General features: G+C 44.6%; 1 protein-coding gene across 1 annotated transcript in view; it reads left to right on the forward strand.

The window, feature by feature from the left end:
• The window catches only part of T265_09508 (hypothetical protein), a gene marked incomplete at both ends in the record, with an annotated part of 71,346 nt that overhangs the window by 40,410 nt on the left and 12,112 nt on the right, over positions 1-18,824 (forward strand). Inside the window, 7 exons of the mRNA XM_009175596.1 lie at positions 912-1,684; positions 5,396-5,452; positions 9,509-9,590; positions 12,969-13,118; positions 14,696-14,833; positions 15,301-15,579; positions 18,579-18,665. Of these exons, the coding sequence (XP_009173860.1) occupies positions 912-1,684; positions 5,396-5,452; positions 9,509-9,590; positions 12,969-13,118; positions 14,696-14,833; positions 15,301-15,579; positions 18,579-18,665 (1,566 nt within the window). The remainder of the gene's footprint in view (positions 1-911; positions 1,685-5,395; positions 5,453-9,508; positions 9,591-12,968; positions 13,119-14,695; positions 14,834-15,300; positions 15,580-18,578; positions 18,666-18,824) is intronic.

Consider the following 18,824-nt stretch of genomic DNA (forward strand, 5'->3'; position numbering starts at 1 on the left):
GTATCCTTCGGGGTTTAAAGCGAGGTTATGCGAATTATATAGTTTATTCATCTAAAACTAATCGGATAGTCAGATTATGGTATCTTTTCGACGCACAGCCGCCACGCAGCCTGAGGGGAGTGTGAGGGCTAAGATAGTGCCAAGTTATGCCCACTAAAACAGTTAATGATCAGCGATTCAGGTTTAGTTGGGAACCGTGGACCTCGTGTTCGGTAGCCCGAACCCAGCTTATATCGGCCTCTGTAGTACTGATTTTCGTATACCCGTTATGCCTAGTTGTAGTCTATTCCCAAGGGTGCTAATTCTCACCACAAGAAGGCGAGGAACGGCAACGTGACGAAACACGATGTACGCGATAACAAAGAGCCTAGGTGCCATCGACGTAGTTCCCTGTACGGACTATTTTCCTCCCTACTGTTGACTGACGAGGTCTTAATCAGATCAGGTATGATCATGTATGATTTTAGGATCTATGTAGACTGTCTAACTGTCTGTTTGGTAGGTCGATCATCTTGAAACGCTCTTAAAAGGTTAACCTGGCATCCATTTCACTTGTTTTCCTTCAACTTTGGAGAAACAAGTCATTGCTTACCGTACTGCAGTCGTGATCCAGTTACCAGGACACCCCCTCTCCAACATACCAAACTATTACGCGCCATTGTTTTAGTAGCCTTCCTTCTGCATACAAAAAACCACCCGTTTATTTGATGTGCCTCATTTTCTCTTTTTTTATCGGTTAATCATCCACTCCCGTGCCGCCATGCTATAAAACTTTGGGTGTCATCTTGTAGTGTTATATTATTGCCTCTTGGGTACTGTGCACGATGACATGCTGCTCTCACTGGGATATTCTCTCTACCCGTTTAATGATTTTTCACACCATTATGTTTCTTTCCAACCCGCCATATCAGCATCTGCGCTCCTCAAGACCTTTATCACCCACGGAAGCGCAAAAGTTGTTCCAATCAGGCCTTGGACCCAGCAAAGCGCCGTTTTCGGAATTTGTACAAACCCAGGAGACTTCGTATACTTCACATGGCCCCTACACAAAGACCGCTCAAAGTGAAAGCTGCACAGTTTCCACGGAACGGCGAATAGTTGATGAACAATCTGCTTGCCATCTAGTCCCTGGGGATGTTAATTTGGATGGACTTACACGCGGTGATAGTGTTGTGCTAGACAGCATCTTGGCACGATCTAAGCCGGTGGTTTCCTCTCACGTAGTACGTCATTATCAGCCGTGTGTCGAAGTAGTGCACCATATCGCAGATCACCCATCTCCACCTTTACTTCGGCCGTTAACTCCGATTCAGATATCGCCCCAAACATCCCCATCCACCTGTGTTCCGGACGTCAGTGCCTTGCGATCGCCGCCTTTGAAAAGCTACGAGATACCGATTTTTCATGCTTCACCAACCTGCCAGGCTTCTGATTCTGTTTCTCATACTTCCATCGCCCAAAGCCCAGAGTTGAAACATTTCTGGATGGAGACAACCCGAGCACCGGGTGCGTCGGCGTCGAAAGAAAAGGTGTCTGTACACCGTGAAGAGTGTTCTACTGGCGAACATACATATTTCACTGAACATGTTACATCCGAATCTTCTGGTGTACATTCTGCCTCTCATACTACGACGGCTTCTTCTTTTGGGACTAGTGAATCGGTGTTGACAACTATTCATCCGGGGTAGGTTTGTTATTTCCGTGCCTTTGGTCCCCAAAGCGAAGATTCATATCCTCAGTCGATTTCCTTACTATCCATATGAATGGTTGATCGATGTAGGACATTCAGTAAAAAGCCGGAATGCGGTTTAATTCAGTTCGGTTTGTCCGCTATAAACCATGTACCTGGGGTCCCAGTCACTAGAGTTTTGGTCAGAGAAAAATAAGACGGTATAGCCGGATATTGGAGGCAGTGGCCTAATCGGTAACTAATGTCAAATTATCTCCGTTCTTTAAATCACGGCGAATATGGCTACTCAATAAGGGTGGTGGCTTCAGCATACAAATGCCACTGACTAGATGGCTGGGTCGTCTTGCAGTGACTAACTATTGATAAGTCTGGCCTCCGTCCCCTCTGTTGAAGAAAGCAGTAGTTGTCAATTCGGCTGAGCTTGCTTGTTAGAGCTTTTGAATTTCTTAGTCATGTCGCAGACCGTGTGTCCGTTGGTAGTTTCCGCTCATCAGAGGGCTGGAGAAAAGAGCTCTATGAGAAAGATATTCATGTGAAATTCAAACTGCAGCATGGCCTATAAAGCGTTAGTAGCTCGTCCATCATTGATGGGTTCTTTCTGCGTAAAACAGTTTGACGTATCTCAGCGTTGCTAATCCAATGCCTCACCAAAAACGGCCAGTATTTCGGAAACATCGACTTTCAAACACCGGGGGTCCCGTGGATACCTTTTAGCCGAATTTCCGATCCGTAAGACAATATCGATCGCACTATTGTAGTATATACTCTGTAGTTGACAGGCAAACTGACCTTACTCCAGCACCACAGTTGTGAAAGGATAATAAAACATACCATGGCTTTAGAGGAGCGGAACCAGGGAAAAATATATCGCCTGATTATTCGCGCAGCCCTCGATAATTTCCGCGGTTTCCAAGACAGAGAAGTTTCGAACAGCAGGTAAATGACAAATTTGAAGAACGATGGTGAAACTAGACAGCTTGGTCTACCAATGGATATAGCAAGCTTGTGAAAAACACCCTGTATACCCGTACGCGCCCACAGTAGTTGGCGGTCTCCTTATGCCGAATCAACATTCAAGTCATACATCTTTGCATAACAGGCACTGCCATGATATCTGGTCGTCGACAGAATCGAAAACAACTTCCCGATCTGAAAAAAGGACAATCGTTGGACGTATCAAACAGTGGCGCTGTTCGAGAAGCCACCTTAATCTAAAGATTTCGTCAGCGCATTAGCGACCAAAACGGAATCCAGAGTGGTGAATTATTCTTTTCAAGTAATCGACGAACCTGTGCAAGATTGTATTAGAATGCGTCTTGTTCCCTACGGCTGATGTTACGATGGTTTTCGCATGAGTTTCTTGTGCATTTTTGAAGATCGGAATTACAGTAGTTTGTCTTCGTATCGGATTTTCCGTTCACCAGGGCTTCTCCACCTTCCCTGTAATGTACAGGGTGCAGACTTTTTAGATTGCTTACCTTGTCTCGTTGGACGAATGATAGTTCTGATAGTAAATTAATAAATAATCGTTCGGTTGCAACACCAGGTTATCCAAACCCAAACGGGAACAGCCTGGGTGCTAAGTTCGGGTTCGAACCACCGAACTTCCGGTCTTCACTCGCAAAGATGACCAAACCCCAACGACAACTTCGCATGTTAGTTCTGACTTGTGATCACACACGCGAATGTGGTCATCTCTTTTTCAGTCCAGCTGATGAGTATCCATTGAAACGGTCCGCAGTTCAACCGTTTTAAGTCAAGAGGGATCGGTTTCAAGTGCTTTAACCCAGTTGTCCATCTTCATAGTTTCTTGTCAAATCAGAATATTGTACGAGCGCCTTAGGAACCGTAGTCCATTTACTCACAAGCTTGCCACTTGTACTGCAACACTCTACCCAATTGAGGATGGTTTATGAACCGTTTGAGTACACTGAATTCTCCAGTCCATAGAATCCGGTTCTTGTAAAAATTCTAACGAGCTCGCGGGGAATCCAAATGCAAGATCGCCCATGCGAAGAGGTTTCACTGTAGTAAGGTTGTCGCACAACGTCAGTCGTATGTTGATACTCGCTATTATATGTGTTTGGCTCTTGAGCAACCTTTTACCTCCTCTGTATGATGCATATCCATTGATTGGAACCGGCCGTAGTATAGTCAACAGAATGGTCATTCACAGTGTCATCTGGGGTGTCTCACCGCTGGACTGAGTTTGTAGCCGATGTAATTCAGGAATGTAGAATCTCCGAACAAACTACTCGCGCATTCACCTAACGTATACCAAGATGATTCATGAGACGTTTTGAGGCGAAAAGATCGAAAAGTATCTTTGAAATTTCTCAATGAACCAATGTCACATTTATACCGATTATGTGGGTTCACAGTTGTTTCGCATTGTCGTATATACTAGAGATTGTCGACCTGTTTGGCGCACATCTGTTGGTCCATTACGACAGTCCATTCCCATCTACAGGTTTTTCGACCTGGGAACGATGTGGTTCAGAAGTTCAAAAAACCGTTCAGCTGTAGCACCCTTTCAGTGTCTAACTGCCATGCCACCCGAGGGTTGCACGAAGACTCCTAGGTTGTCCAAGGCTAGACAGGGGAAGTCAAGAGGCAGAGGTCAGGTTCGAACCACGAACTTACCGGTCAGTGAATTCGCGCTCTAACCACTTGGGCCATCTCACCCCAGAAGTGGAATCAATCGGAGCTCATTTCGAACACAGTGTTGGCTGATGAAATGTTTTATGATCTTTTTCTCCGTGGGACACGAAGCATATTTTATTAGCCAATTTTCAATGTCCCTTCTGTGTGGGCGTTTTTATCGACCTGACTTAGTTGTGGTCGGTGGATAGCGCAAGAAACATTCGGCTAATTAGGAAAGGATACCTCCCGAAGCAAGCGTCGATCGACTGTATGGCTAAATCACTATCTGCACGATAATCCGAACAAGCGAACTCGGCCTATTCGCGCACGCAAGCGCTATTTCATGGCAGGCCTACGTGTGTTAGTATGCAGATCTTTTATCCGGTCAGTTCGTTCGTCAGGTTTACATCCCTCATCAGTTGGCTTTTCGTTATGGTGTTGGCAGATCTATTCAGGATACAGTGGTGAATCGACGATAAACAGGAATTCTTTGCACCTTTTTACGCCTTCCGAACGGCGGACCTCTTTTGCAGGTATTCGTTTTTGATGCTGAGGGCGTTTTTGAGTCGCGTACACTCAATACCCATAACCATGACACCAGTGTAGTTGGAACGTTTAGGACTATTGCTCCATGTTCACGGAATTAAGCATTGCCTTTAAACATTTTTTGAATTTCGCTACTGAGCGCCAAACGGATTTAAAGACCCTACACACTACACATTTGCCTTGAACATGAAACAGATCAAGAAGCGACAAGTGCTATCCCGGGTGATTTCAGTATTGGGCGGATAATCTCAACGGTAAATTTTCTTCCAACGGTTATTTTCGATCCAAGAGTGTCGTCCCCTCTGAACGATTGAAACATCTCTCTGTTAGGCCGCATTACACATGCAGGTGTGGCGTTTCTATTGCCTTCAAAATCACTTCTCTCATGTACTTTATCAAAAAAGAGGATTGTTTCTGAGTATTCCGTATCTCTTACCGTCGTTAACGCTTGATCCACGTATTTTTCCTCTAAATTTTTCCGCTAAACGGCTGCATATATTTTTCCTCTTTTTACAGCCCCTCCCGAGCACAGTCCGCCTCATTCGCCACGCGTGCACCATCGAGGAATCACACGTAGGCTATCTTTATTGTTCCCTTCTCAATACGTCCAGTTATTTGTGATGTCTTGCGGTCTTGTTTTAGGGGGTGGTCCCTGTGGACTGCGCATCTAACTAACCTTATTTGATCTAGGTTCTCCACAATAAAGATCACTTCGTCATTTCAAACGAGTGCACAATGGACAGGTCATTCTCTAAAAAATCCGTCTTAATTTACTTTCAAAGTAGCAAGTATTTTCTTCACGAGGCTTGTGAACATCTGCTAGAAACTAGTGGCTCGCAGGTGGGTCATGTCAGGCACTAATACGTGACCTGTAACGTTGTCTTAGAAACGGAAATCATTTGATGTGGCTTTCCTGTGGAAGGCGGTGCTCTTCTGGTTTTCTTCACTCAGTATCTTAGACTGTGTCAAACGGTGTTCATGTTCACTTTCATTCAAACAACACGCTGATTTTGGTCTCCGAATTCCATATAGTCCGAGTCACCTTACCGGGGTTAGCTGAACGTGAAAAAATTGGTACGGGAAAACGCAAACGGAATTAAGCACTGCAAGTACAGAGTGAATTTTGAAACTCTGAACATCGTTAGATTATGGTCCATCCTTGATCCGAGCTCTTTGCTCTGGGAATAAGAACCACGTGCGTGTCACTTACTAAACCCTATGTTCCAGCCTATCAGGAGGCGCACATCCATATTGTGTTTCTAAAAGTCGATAAAAATCAATTGATTAACCTCTTTTATCTCCATGACTAGAAACTCGCTGATCATTTTCTGTTTGGCTGCAATACGCCAATAACTGTTGCTTCTTCGGTTACACATACTCTCCTCTGGTTACCCGTACTTGGGCTGCCTTTTCAAACAAATCGGTTCTCAACAGAGAGATGGATGTAGCAATGGCATCTGTCTAACATACCTTGTGCGTTCTCCCGAAGTCCCATCAACCTACTTGTTCCCGCATTCCAAGCTAGTTTTTTGGTTTGTTGGAATGTTCACCGCTGCCCCGTGACTTCTTTGTTGTCATCTTATGATGAGTGTGCGCAATCCCACCAGTTGAGTAGGTTTACGAGTCACTTGGAGTGCATGAGTAACCTGTACGTGAGTTTACATCGCAAGTCATCAGTCAAAATAGTTGATATCATCGAAATGCGATGGAAGTAATTTCATTATATTGCACCAAACTAAAAGCTGTCCATCTAGTTATCCGATAATAAACTAGATTAGATCAGCAGACATTTCACTGAGTACTGTCTAAGTGGGACGATTTCAGCTTATCCTCATCACAAAAGCGAGTACTGATGAGCAAGTCGCCAAGCGCAAAACCCAAAAGGATAAAATGCTGTTTCAAATTGCGTCTTTGTTATCTCAGGATTAGTGAGGGATTAGCATAGCTTGCAGAAGAACATCTCTCTTAGCTTTGGTAGGTTTCCTTCGGCATGAGCAGTGTAAAGCAGAGTGATGTAAAAATCAATTCCTGGGTATCTGTAGCAGTTTAAGCAATCGACTCAATACGCATAGTTGAGGAGACGTGAGGCAAGGTTTTATCGAAGGAGTGACTCGGAGAGCAGTTTCATGAGGCAAGTTGTAGGCTTATAGCATGTTAGATACGACTGGGCTTACTTACCATATGCGTGCAACCCCCCTGCCCACGCTACACTTTGCACGCTTCTACAAAATCGAACTGTGCAGTGTTCCCTGCACGTGGGTGCCTTTCAATGGCGCACGCACCATCACATAGGCGGCCATAAATGTAAATCTAGTAATGTAAATATAGTGATGGTGTGGTTTTCAACAAGTGTCGCCCAGTCTTCAGCCAACTCCCAAGTTTCTGTAGCATTGTCAGATCCAGAGCATTGTCTAAAAATAAAAACAAAAGAAGATCCCGGTCGACCGACTGCGTTTGCGTCCGATTCTATGGCAGGAATTCTCACTTCTGGAGCATCCTGTCTGTTACTTTAACCTAAACAGACTAACTTTGGCAATGAATGACTCCGTAGAAGTTGTAATTATTGAAGTTGAGGTGAAACATGCCAAGATAGGTTATATGAAGACAAGCCGTCAGCATGCTTGTCTTTCGCAGTCAGACTAATTCTGCATGCAGTACTGTACTGCTGTTTTCTCAGGCGGCCACTCGCAATATTGGAATAAGTTAAATTCGAGTCCGGAAGGTCATTCGCCGAAGTAGAGTTTTGCGCGTTCCGACTTAAACTTACACTGGAAACACAGGGCAGTTCTCTTCCCCGACTCAGAACACCAGAGAAAACGAGACGGGTTTGCTTTTGATCGCTCGTCAACCCTTATTTCACTCGGAAGATAATACCAAGATAACAGCTCACGTCATAGAATTTCAAAAGATTGGAATCCCACTGATGTTTTGTTAAGGAGTACTTAAATGAAATGACACTGTTTGACTACCAATCAGAGGCCAGAAGCCGAATAGGCAAAGTTTCGACCGAATCTGTCCTATATGACAAATCTGAACACCCTCAAAGGCAGCTCATAGTGCCCTGGACTGAGTAGACAGATTTCATGTGTCTCACACCCGGGGCAAGAACAACCTCGATGGCGCCCTTATATGATCGTGCGTGCGCGTTGGTGATTTCGGATTTTTTAGGGGCCCGCGAACTGTGTTTGATGGAAAGGTAACTTTGTTGCAAAAATGTACACAATCGGTATGTTGGAAAATTTTGAATAACTGGACGGTTCGAAGATCATTCGTACCCGGCATAAGAAAAAGTGACGTTAAAACTGATCTTTGAGGGACCACAGCATTACTAGGTGAAAGCGAAGTCTATTGCCATCTCGTCTTAATGTACTAGAGTTAAGAGAAGAAATAATCAACCATGCAACCACCTTAGGAAGAAGAGCTTTTAGCGCAAATTCGTCCGTTTAGAGCGACATGAGCGTGAGGGCACCGAAAAGAAGTGAAGAAAATTGTTCGACCTTAGACTTACCTCTGCCTGGATGCGAAATAGTGAACTAAACAGCATCGAACCTACCAGGATTTGTCTTACGTGCAACTTGGAAGGGACCAGCAATGGAGAAGATCACTGGGTACTATCCTTCACATACTTTTCGTTGAAACTTCTGAAGAAACAGTGGGACCATAGTTTGTAGTCACTTTGGGAATGGGCTTAGAGTGACTGGTCCTCCAATGCACTCAGGCGTATTGAAACCGAAAGAGACATTTCCAACGCGTCTTCACTCGAACAAATGAGATTTTCCGTCGACGGAATAAGTGTATAGAATGCTCACGAGATTTCAAGCGGGTTTTGCCATTTGAAAAGAGAGTGGGGCTAAAGAGATTTGGATATCGAAACTTTACGTTTGAGGAATCCGAATCCGAACAGTTAGCATGTATTCCAGGCGTTCTCCCGCAGACAAACTTAATGCGCACATCGTTCGATGAATCTAGGCCCACACGTTCAGACACCAAAACACCTTAGGATTCCTTTGTTCCTTATCGTTTCCGTGAGCTGATTGCGTTTACGATAATATCCCCCCCACATCTTTAAGCGTGGTTCATTTTTCTTCGATCTGGCATTGATGTTTGCACTCAGCCAGTCATCTACAGCACTTTGATGATTCGGAACACGGGACAGGTTCATTACTTTTACTTTGAGCGAACGGACGAATTCTCAGAAAGATTTTACAACGAAATTTATTTCAATAGTGTTGAAGTCCCGGTTCAAAATCTGATGAAATGACTAAAGACCAGAACATGCGTTAAAGGATAGGCTCTGTGAGTGGGGATTAAATGGCGGCACCGATTCAGAAGGCACGCGATGTTGCTATCAGTAGAGGCTTCGAAGTTTGAGAGATGATTAGTTGAAATCAACCGCTTCTCATCTTTTCTGCATATCGCGAAGTTGACGGGACTACTGTCTTACTAGGTTTTCGCCAAAACAAGTCTGTGGTTTTGTATCCATACCAATCGATCGTGTTGTTAGACAGATATCCTCACATTAGGTAAAGGCAGATGTAACACAATTCACCGGTCTTATACGTTCACTTATTTTTTGCTCATTTGGCACACACATACCAACCGGTTCATTCTCTACCCTTATTTACATAGTTTTAACATCTCCGACGAAGCCACTAAAGCATGTCAATCGTTGGCTGCACAATGTTCTTCGAAGCATACCAAATCTCTTCAGGTAGGTGTGTGTGTGTGGGCGGGTGCGTTTTGTGCTCGTTGGTTTCGTTCGGTTTGCTGATCAAGCTGTGCATTTTTTGTGGTCCCCTTCGTATGCATTATTTACCTAAACTGGGTTGCATAATCCAAACCCCAAAGTTCCTGGCAACCGATCTTGCAGAATGACGTTTTTGTTTTTGCTGTCAATGTTCAGTGTTGTGGTCAAAACACTACGCTGGTTCTTAACTCTCCTGTTCCTTGGGTTAGATGTCCTAGTTTGGATAGATGTCTGATGTGTGAAAACTCAGTACTCTTAGTGTCCTTGGTCATAGACAGTATGACTACGATCGATGGACGCAGTCCACTATTCATAAGGTTCGTGAGAACTCCTCGACAGCCCACGGCCGGTTTCCCCTTCTTGGGACCCATCAGGTAGGCTCAGTCCTCCAGTTTCTGTCAACTTTATATTCTGTTTGAACCCAAACCACAGATTTCGACTTATACACTCGCCTACATATCAATTTCGTTTCGATAGGAGACTCACTTGGAACCCAGCTGAATCTTCCCCTTATGGTGCTCTTAATTGACTGAATGTGGTTTAGCCAGTCGCCTCATGTTTCATTCGGTACCATATTCGAAGTAGATTGTACGGGTATAATACAGCTTGAAACTGAGCTATGGTAGTTGTGGGAAGATGGTGGGAACTTGCTGGGACCTGAGGGGAAACAAAATATCAGGCGTGCATGTACCATGGCGCGATCGGAAGTTGTGTGCACCAAAAGGAATCGTACCTTCCCACCGGTGGTTGATGCTCATGTGGTCCAACTGGTTTCACGGCTGATTTGCGGTTGACCGCCAAGTTAAACGACGTGAACGTTTATGCCGAATGCTCGTACTGACCAAGTACAGTTCATGAGTAGAATGCTCTCTCTGTGCGCCGAGCGTTGCCTCCGAAATGACCGCCCAAGTGTGATTCTACGGAGCTCAGACGACCAAATTGAGCGTTCGTATCTTCCACAAAGATCACAATGTCAGCGCTTCTTGCTTGCCGAATGAGCCTGAATGACTCTCGATAGAGAGTATCCCTCTCAGCATCAGAACATCAGACGTTGTTGTGTCACCTCTGACGCGGCTGCGTGCAGCAGGGGCCTTTTACTCAGCACTAGACTACGTTTTTGAAAGCATTTCGACCGTATTGAATAATGCGCCAGCAGCCACAGTCAATGGTTGGGCGATCGGAGTGTGCGGATTTAGGGCCGACCTTTCCTAATCCGTCCTTCCCCGTGGAGATCAGCATCACTGCTTCCATTAATATGGACATGGTGGTCGTCTTGGAGAAACATTTCACTGCGGCCACACTCCCATCGCAGAGAACAGTACGACTTTACCCTAAGACCACTTCGTAGCACGATTACTCATAGTACGGGGTCTCATTGCTCTTGGTCTGACTGCTCCTTTTAGGTTTCCTGGCATGGTCCCAACTTGTGGAACGAAGTTCCAGCCAGTGTAGCCCACGCGATCGTTGCAGCACTGAGGCTCAATCACGGTAAGGTGGCAGCTCTAGGTCGGCACAAAGAACTCTGGTGGATTTTGAGGGCTTAGGTGATAGCGAAGGCTTACGTTTCACGCAACAGCCGCACCCCTTTTCAGCTGGTTCGGGCAATCGGTTAAAAGATGGGGTAAATATGAAACGGTAATTCACTCCCTCAATCGCCTTCTTGCTCGATGGGCGCTGCCACTTCCAAGGCCAGTTCAGCCAGTCTCCCTCAACACAACAACTGGAGAAACCCAGCGGGTTTGAGTGGAATGCCAGCTCCAGCTCGCCGTCAACAACCGAAATCCAGCGTAATATCAATCCTGGAGCGCGTCGGGGTACCTAGCGCGGACAACCCCGACCCCGCACTCGTCAAGGAAGTGGCGAGATCCTGGTGAACAGTCTGAAAAAATCAAATTCAATTCGATTTATCAGCTATAAAGCATGTGTCATAGGCACATTGGTTCCAGCTGCTATAGTTCCAATCACCGGAAAGTAGGACAGTGCTGCCAAGCCCTGGTGGCGATAGCATGTTTGTGTAGTTTGGGGAACGAAGTAGCCACTTATTGAAGGCGATAACTTTGATACCCGAACGCCAATGACTGTGCGATTGGGCCATTTCTGCTGGTGTTATTAAGTATTGATGAGATCAATCCCAGGGTCCCCATCCAGGGAGGTGGCAGTTATCTACCTAACTAAGTTCACTGGTTAATTCTTTCATACTCCGTTGCCACCGTTGTCCACCTCTCGGTGCCATTGACGGTCAAACTGATGTCACTTCGGCGCCATAGGTGTCAGAGGTTGACAAAAGCTGCCCTGCCTTCTCGATTCGAGAAGTAATGGCATCTCCAGCGAGTCTACCTGAACTTATACAACTGTCCAGGTAAAAAATTTTTTCTATCACGTCGATCGGCTCGTCTGCAAGCTTGGGCTTGGGTTCAGTCCAACCCAGTCGTGTTGGAGCACTTCACACTTTACAGGTGTGAAGCGCATACCAACGTACCGCAGAGGATTTGGACCCGAGTGTCAGTAATGGGTAATGACACTGACAGAAATGACCCAATCGCGCAGTCACTGCCGATCATGCATCAAAGCTATCTCCTGAAATGCGTAAATACCAAGCTCATGAACTAGCGAAACATGTCGTCGACTCCAGGACTTGGATATATGTCTCACACTCTTCTACTTTCCGGTGACCGAAACTGTAGCGGCTGGAACCAATGTGCTTATGGTACCCGGTTTATATCTGATTAACTGGTTGATTGAATTGAATGCTTGTCACGTTTTTTCTTCCCCAAATGAGTGAATCACGTGGCTCCCAGTTACGATAGCTGGTTTAATTTGCACTATCCTGCTTACAGGCCCATCTTTAGTAAACAAGAAAGTTTGTGCCAGGTATCAAGTTGGCGTACATTCTCACACCTTTCGCTAATCAGCAAGGTGAGGAATACAGTAACAGTCCATTTTGGCGCCATTTTACTCTTGATAGTGTAGCTTCAGTATATACTTCAGTGGTTTTTCACAGTCCCTGTATTTTCGTCAACGTGGCTGTAGCAAACTTCTCAATTTTCGAAGTACTTCAACTTCACTAGGTTACCTAGTTCTGTATGTGAGGACATCCGAAAAATCTTCTGTGTGTAACCTCTGCTATCCTTCTCTCAGAAGCTGACAGCCTATCTGAATTATGGATTTTCTACATTTTTCCTCTATCATTGCCTTTTTGGCGTCTTGGTTTCAATTGAAGTGGCGCTAGACTTCCGAAACCCAGACGTACTCAAAGAATATGAATCCCGCGTACTTTTTCAGTCGATGAATTGACCCGGGCAGATTTGTTCACAACTTATATCACTCTTCTATTGTTCACAGTCAAGTGAATTGGCGAAGCTGACCAAGATCTGCTTTGAGTTGTCGTCTTCGGCACAAGAGAAGCGTGAGCAGCTGGAAGATTTCTTCGCCATTCTCTACGAATACCATCCAGATCTTTTGAGGTCCGTGGTTCAGTCTACAAACGAACAAGTATGTTCCCTCCCTTTCGACACACAATCATTTCATATCATTTTGGTTTTCACGAAAGACTCAACTGAATCTGTCATACATGATATTCTTCCCTGCTTGCTTTCCTAAAGTTTAAACTCTTGGGCTACCCATTTTAGCTCACAACTCGTTCTAAACCTAAAAGATGCTGCAGTTCATTCTGATCTCTTCAGGATGGTAGTTAGCCTGCTTCATTCTGCTTTGGGTTGTCCCGAACTCTACCATTACATTCGATTTTCTTATATATGCGTTTGTATTTAACGAAATGAGCAAAACTTCCTTATATTTAATCGGATTCGAACATCTTTCGCTCCCTATAACCCTGCCCAGCTTGTCACTCTTGGCCTCACTAGCTGTATTGTTACCCCGTACGTAGAATAGGGTTATCTTATCCCGCGTTCCATCGAGTTAGCTCCAGGATATTTTATGGCAGATCCCAACGCTGACGAACGCAAGAGATTTGCCACTAAAATGAAAGCTGACTACTACCAACCCTCTGTCCACAGCCTTAATCATCCATACCAAATTCACCCGTCGATAGATGAAACAGCGTACTCGCGCATGTAGCCCATATTGTGGAAAATATTGTGGAGGATGTTTCGGTTGCAGTCAACCTACGTTGTGATTTCTTTTTAATTGTCTTCAAAGTTCATGCCATCGTCCACCACCTTTTGACCATATTGCTGAAGTTTTATCGTGTAACTGCTTCAAGCCATCCTCTTGTCAAATGGTGTTCTTCCTCGGGCACCCACTGTACAATAGCGACCGTTTTGGTTATACTCGTCAGTTGCTGCTTCAAAGGGTTTTTATTTTCGTAATGCACTACTCATAAGGTTGCTGAAAATTTGTCGACAGTCCACGACCGGTTTCGCCCTTCTTGAGTCTCATCTGGTAGGCGCAGTCCCCGAGTTTCCGTCAACCTTATGTTCTGTTTGAAACCAAACTTCACGAAATTAGCGAAATACACTCATTTTCAAACTAATTTGGTTTTGCCGGAGACTCACCTGGAACCCAGCTGAATCTATCGTTTATGATGTTTCCATGCAACGTTAGGTTCCACTGGACACTTGACACTCACCACTCATTATAGCTCATCTACGGTTCTAACTTATTTTCACATTTGCATTTAACGAGTAGATGGCTTCCATGCATACTGGCAGTGAGTGCCGCTCGGTGCTTCGTAATTTTCCAGCGTAATTGAACAGGTTACTCCTTATTCTGAGCAGATCATGGATAAAGGAAGTCGTTACTAAATTGTCCAAGACCGTGGTTTTCATGCTACTCTTTGTGGGAAGCTTAGCAAGAGGTTGATTGACGTCCGTTTCACGTATTGTTTCATTAAGTATCACCACATCCCTCGGCGAATTTAAAACGTGTGCCTGTATCAACCATGTGGAGGTATTTCGAAGAATTTGTTGGCTCTAAGGCTCTAAGCACTTATAAGACGTGCCTGCAACCCGGTAGACTTGACCTCAAACACAAGTAGAAAGAAACCGTTTTGTCGATGCATTCCAATTGATTTCATCTGTTCCTATTGATGCTATTTTTCCAATCCCAAGGGTGACACCTGTCTTCACCTTGCTGTCGGGCATGGAGCCTGGGATGTTGTCAACCTTATCCTAGATTCTGGTTATGCAGAGCCAGATAAACTGAACCGGGCCGGTTACTCACCTGTCATGGTCGCATCGCTCGGAACGGTAAGTTTAGATGCATCTTGCTACCATCTGCTTGTCCTGGGTATCTTCACAAGTTTTAAAAGTCATTTGGGAGACCGTATGAAGTAGATTTCTGGTAGATGTGGAATAGACCCACAAAATGGCTATGTCTTGTTCGCATCTGTCTTGAATTCAGCGAGCGTTGTCCGCGTGAAATAGTAGGTATAATTTTGGCAATAGCTGTGTATTTTCACTGTCAATTTAAACACCATGGGATACCGTTTGCCCGCACATTTTCCTTTTTGTCACGTGGTCTTTACACATTCCAACTCTCGGTCAGTTCACGCATGCATGGGAGAGGATTGCCAGTTAGCTTTTGGTCAGGTACTGGCTTATTTCTAAATAAAATGTCTGATTACGTTTGTCAACCCCTTGTCAGGGGACTACTTACATACCTAGCTTTCATGCAGTGACTCCCTGACACATGCCTATTATGCTCCTTTTTTCAGCAATCAAGTGCATTTGCAATGAGCCCTCTTGACCGCCTGTTCTATATGGGAGACGTGAATCTTCGGTCGAACGCCGACCCACAACTCACTCCTCTGATGTTAGCTGCACAGAACGGATCGTTGGAGGTGCTCCACCTACTGCTCAAGCATGGGGCCCTAATAAACATGCAAGACATGGCGGGCAACACAGCTCTTATGTATGCCATACAGCAAGCAAACCACTCTGTAATTAGCTCTCTCTTGAGTTGTCCAGATATGGATCTTCGGCTGTGCGACAATGTGAGTGCTTATTTTATTGTACTGCCAAGTACCATTTTGAACTCCACTACTGTCGGATAATTGCTGGAAACAGGCAGATTAGTCTAGAAGTATGTTTACGAAAAGCACCGAGTGTCAATCAGTGGAGTGCTGACTAATCTTAAACTCCTAAACCACGTAAAGGCTAAAGACGAACGTGATTATCAAAGTTACTGTCGACTCAAATTGTTTAGGCAACACACTCTACTAAGTTTGTTCGCATCAATCCGAAACAAATGCTTCGCAGATTTTCAAAGAAATCACGTAACAGAGTTTCCACACAGCATCTCCTCCACATCTGTATTGTCTGCCAAAGTCAATAAATCCGACTGTTCCATCCGACTGCCTTCTACTTCCCAAACAACTATAGAACTGATTGAGTTGGTTAGGATATCATCATCGTCCTCGTGTCTATACTTTTGTGTTTGCATTCTGTCACCTTGAGCAAACTAAGTGACTAATCAAGACGAAGGTGGAGTGGACCTGTAAAATGAGTGAATCAGTATTTCTCATTTTTCTCCATCGGGCCCGTTCCACCAATCTCACCAAGTCCATTCCGTCACCTGATCAGCCTCGTTCTGTTACAGTTAGCTGTCGTGCGAATTGATTGAATGTTGCGGTTCACACTGTAAAATATTTCTGTATCTGCTATTTCGCCTATCGCATTTCGCGAGAACTGTTAGGAATGCTTTAGCTAATCTGTTCTCTTTGTGCACTCCATAGAGATACGTATATGCCAATCTGTAGGCTAGGTAGACGTATAACATGTCACTTCCCAGTCTTTGAGGTGGGTCTTGTGCATAGTTTGCCTCATTCTCCACTGTGCTCAATCGACACCCATTCTCGCCAAGTTCACAGCATTCCATCAGCATGTGAGCTAGCACTTCTGTCGAAAATTCAGCGCAGTTGATCAAGCGGTATCACACGTATGGTTGTATCCTCTCTTTGATCTTTACTTCAGTTGCTTCTCGTGCTTCCAACCAGTTAGGTAAATTCCAACTGCAGACGCTGCGTTCAGTCCAAATTTCTAAGAACTGCCGCTCGGTGGAATCTTAGTAACAAACCATGGATTCATTTATACCGTTAATTGAAAACACTGAGACTTCCTAATTATTGCTTGGTAATCAATTTATTTTTGCCAGATTATTCAGTAGTACCGTGCGGTTGAATCTCAGGCTTCCGAAACTTGCTTTAAGCTACATGTCTCAAGATACAAGGTCGTAGCCCTAAAAACCGAGAATTTGTGTAATGGGGTGAACGGGGCTGTTTTGACGCCCCGTGTGGTTGATATTGCTTCTTCAAGCCTGTCAGTCTAGTCACTTGTTTTGGTTTAGCATGGGCGTTTGTGGTTGGGGAATCTCTTCGCTTATTTCATGGTTTCATACTTGAATGATGGTGAGACTAATGCATCAGTGGAGTAAGTGCTTAAGATGGGCCGTTGGGTGAGCTGTTGCACCACGAAACTTTGTATGCCAACTACAATTTTCAGGTCATATAGCTCAGGCGAAACTGATGTGTGCACTAATGGTTGGACAGACAAAGCAATGCATTCAGATGAAACCTTTAGGTGGCATTGATCAAACTCTGGAGTAGTGGTGACCCGTTTCGGTTTGCCGAACGCAGTTATGCGGGACAGTTCTCTTCCAACCGCTTTCTCTGATTGATGATTTGCTTTTTGGTGTTCAGCGATCAGTTCGATTCTTCTAACGGTTGATTTATTCATGGTGGTGTTCCCAAAGGAAATATACTTGTAGAGTTACCCTACACAAAGTTTACAGTCTATTCGACATGCATTAATAGTGAGCCGACTGTTAGCATGTCCATCGGATGTGTCGTATCCTGTAGATTTCCAAGCGGCTATAAAGGGAACCACGTAAATACCGGCTAGGAAATCGCGAAAATCTTTACTTCGAACCTATTTCCAACGAACGCTTTCAACGTAAATGTTTAAAATGTGGGATGAATTAGGAATCCCATGTTCTCACGCTTTTCTGATACAAATACAAGAACGTTCCACTTCTGTTGTTTCCTTTTGGTACATTTCCATAACCATCCCCGGCCTTCAGAATGAGTTGTCTTCACTGTAATAGCATGTCTCTTTTGAGGAGGTGTAAGAACTCTGTCCAATAAAGTATCATATATTTCAAAATGTAGATTATGTTGGCCATTGTTTCGCTCCCCGTTTATAAGCAATCTTAATACGAATGTTTCATTGCTGATTGAGATCGAATCATCGGTGCGCCTTCAATCTTAATCAACGGCTAGCTATGCAACCTGAAGTACTAACATTTTTTATTAGCAAGAGGTATTTTCTTGTCGCGGCTTTGGTGAGCTTTGTAGGCGCTTGTGACAAGCTGCCTATTTGGTATGTGTTCAGAATACCGCTAACAACAAAAAGGAGTCCAACTGACTGGTGTTCTCAGCTGCGTGAGAACTTTTAGCGACTTTAATTCGCGTACATCAGGAGTCTGTTCCTTATTATTCCATCATACAAGGATCAAGGGTTGTACCCGTTTGTTGCTGCTGAACTGAACAGATTTAAATTCGGTAGTTCAAAAAGCAGAGATTGCCCGAAAATAGACCAGCTTCCCATCAGCGGTGATGTGTGTGATCATCCCCTAGGGGAGGCCTTGTACGGGATCGAATTGATGCAAATATCAGGATGTTACCTACCTACCCGGTGAGCCCTGAAATGAGAAAACTGGTAATGGACCATCGAAGAGGTTTCATCAATCTTCTACGTAATCGGTATCTAAGAAACCGAAGGCCCTCTTTCTCCGTATCGTCACAAAATCGGGTTATTGTGCATCCAATACTGTCATTTTTTTGGGTTCCTGTTAACTTTCAGTTGCTGTTTGGTGCACTAGAAACAGCCTACTTGCTACGTGACTCCACAGTGTGTGTTTAGCAGGAGACTTTCACTTTTCACTCATGTAATCACTTATTGTTTTGTTCTTCACCCGTTTCACCGTTCGATTCAGCGTGGGGACGATGCCTTGGCCATCGCCATGCGCCTGGAGGATAGTCGTGTTATTCACATGATCAAGTGTGCACTGGAGGCTAACAGAGTGAGTTCGGTCGTTTTTTTGTAATTTTCAGTTGTACACATGCTCCTCGACCTTTTAGTCACTCTGGTCGAATACTGGGTAACTACATCAATGGCCTTGTCTTTGTGTTTCTTCAAACATTGGTCGACACGTATTAGTAATCACCCCCCCCCCCCCCCC

The sequence above is a fragment of the Opisthorchis viverrini genome (genome assembly GCF_000715545.1).
Source record: "Opisthorchis viverrini unplaced genomic scaffold opera_v5_280, whole genome shotgun sequence".
NCBI lineage: Eukaryota > Metazoa > Platyhelminthes > Trematoda > Opisthorchiida > Opisthorchiidae > Opisthorchis > Opisthorchis viverrini.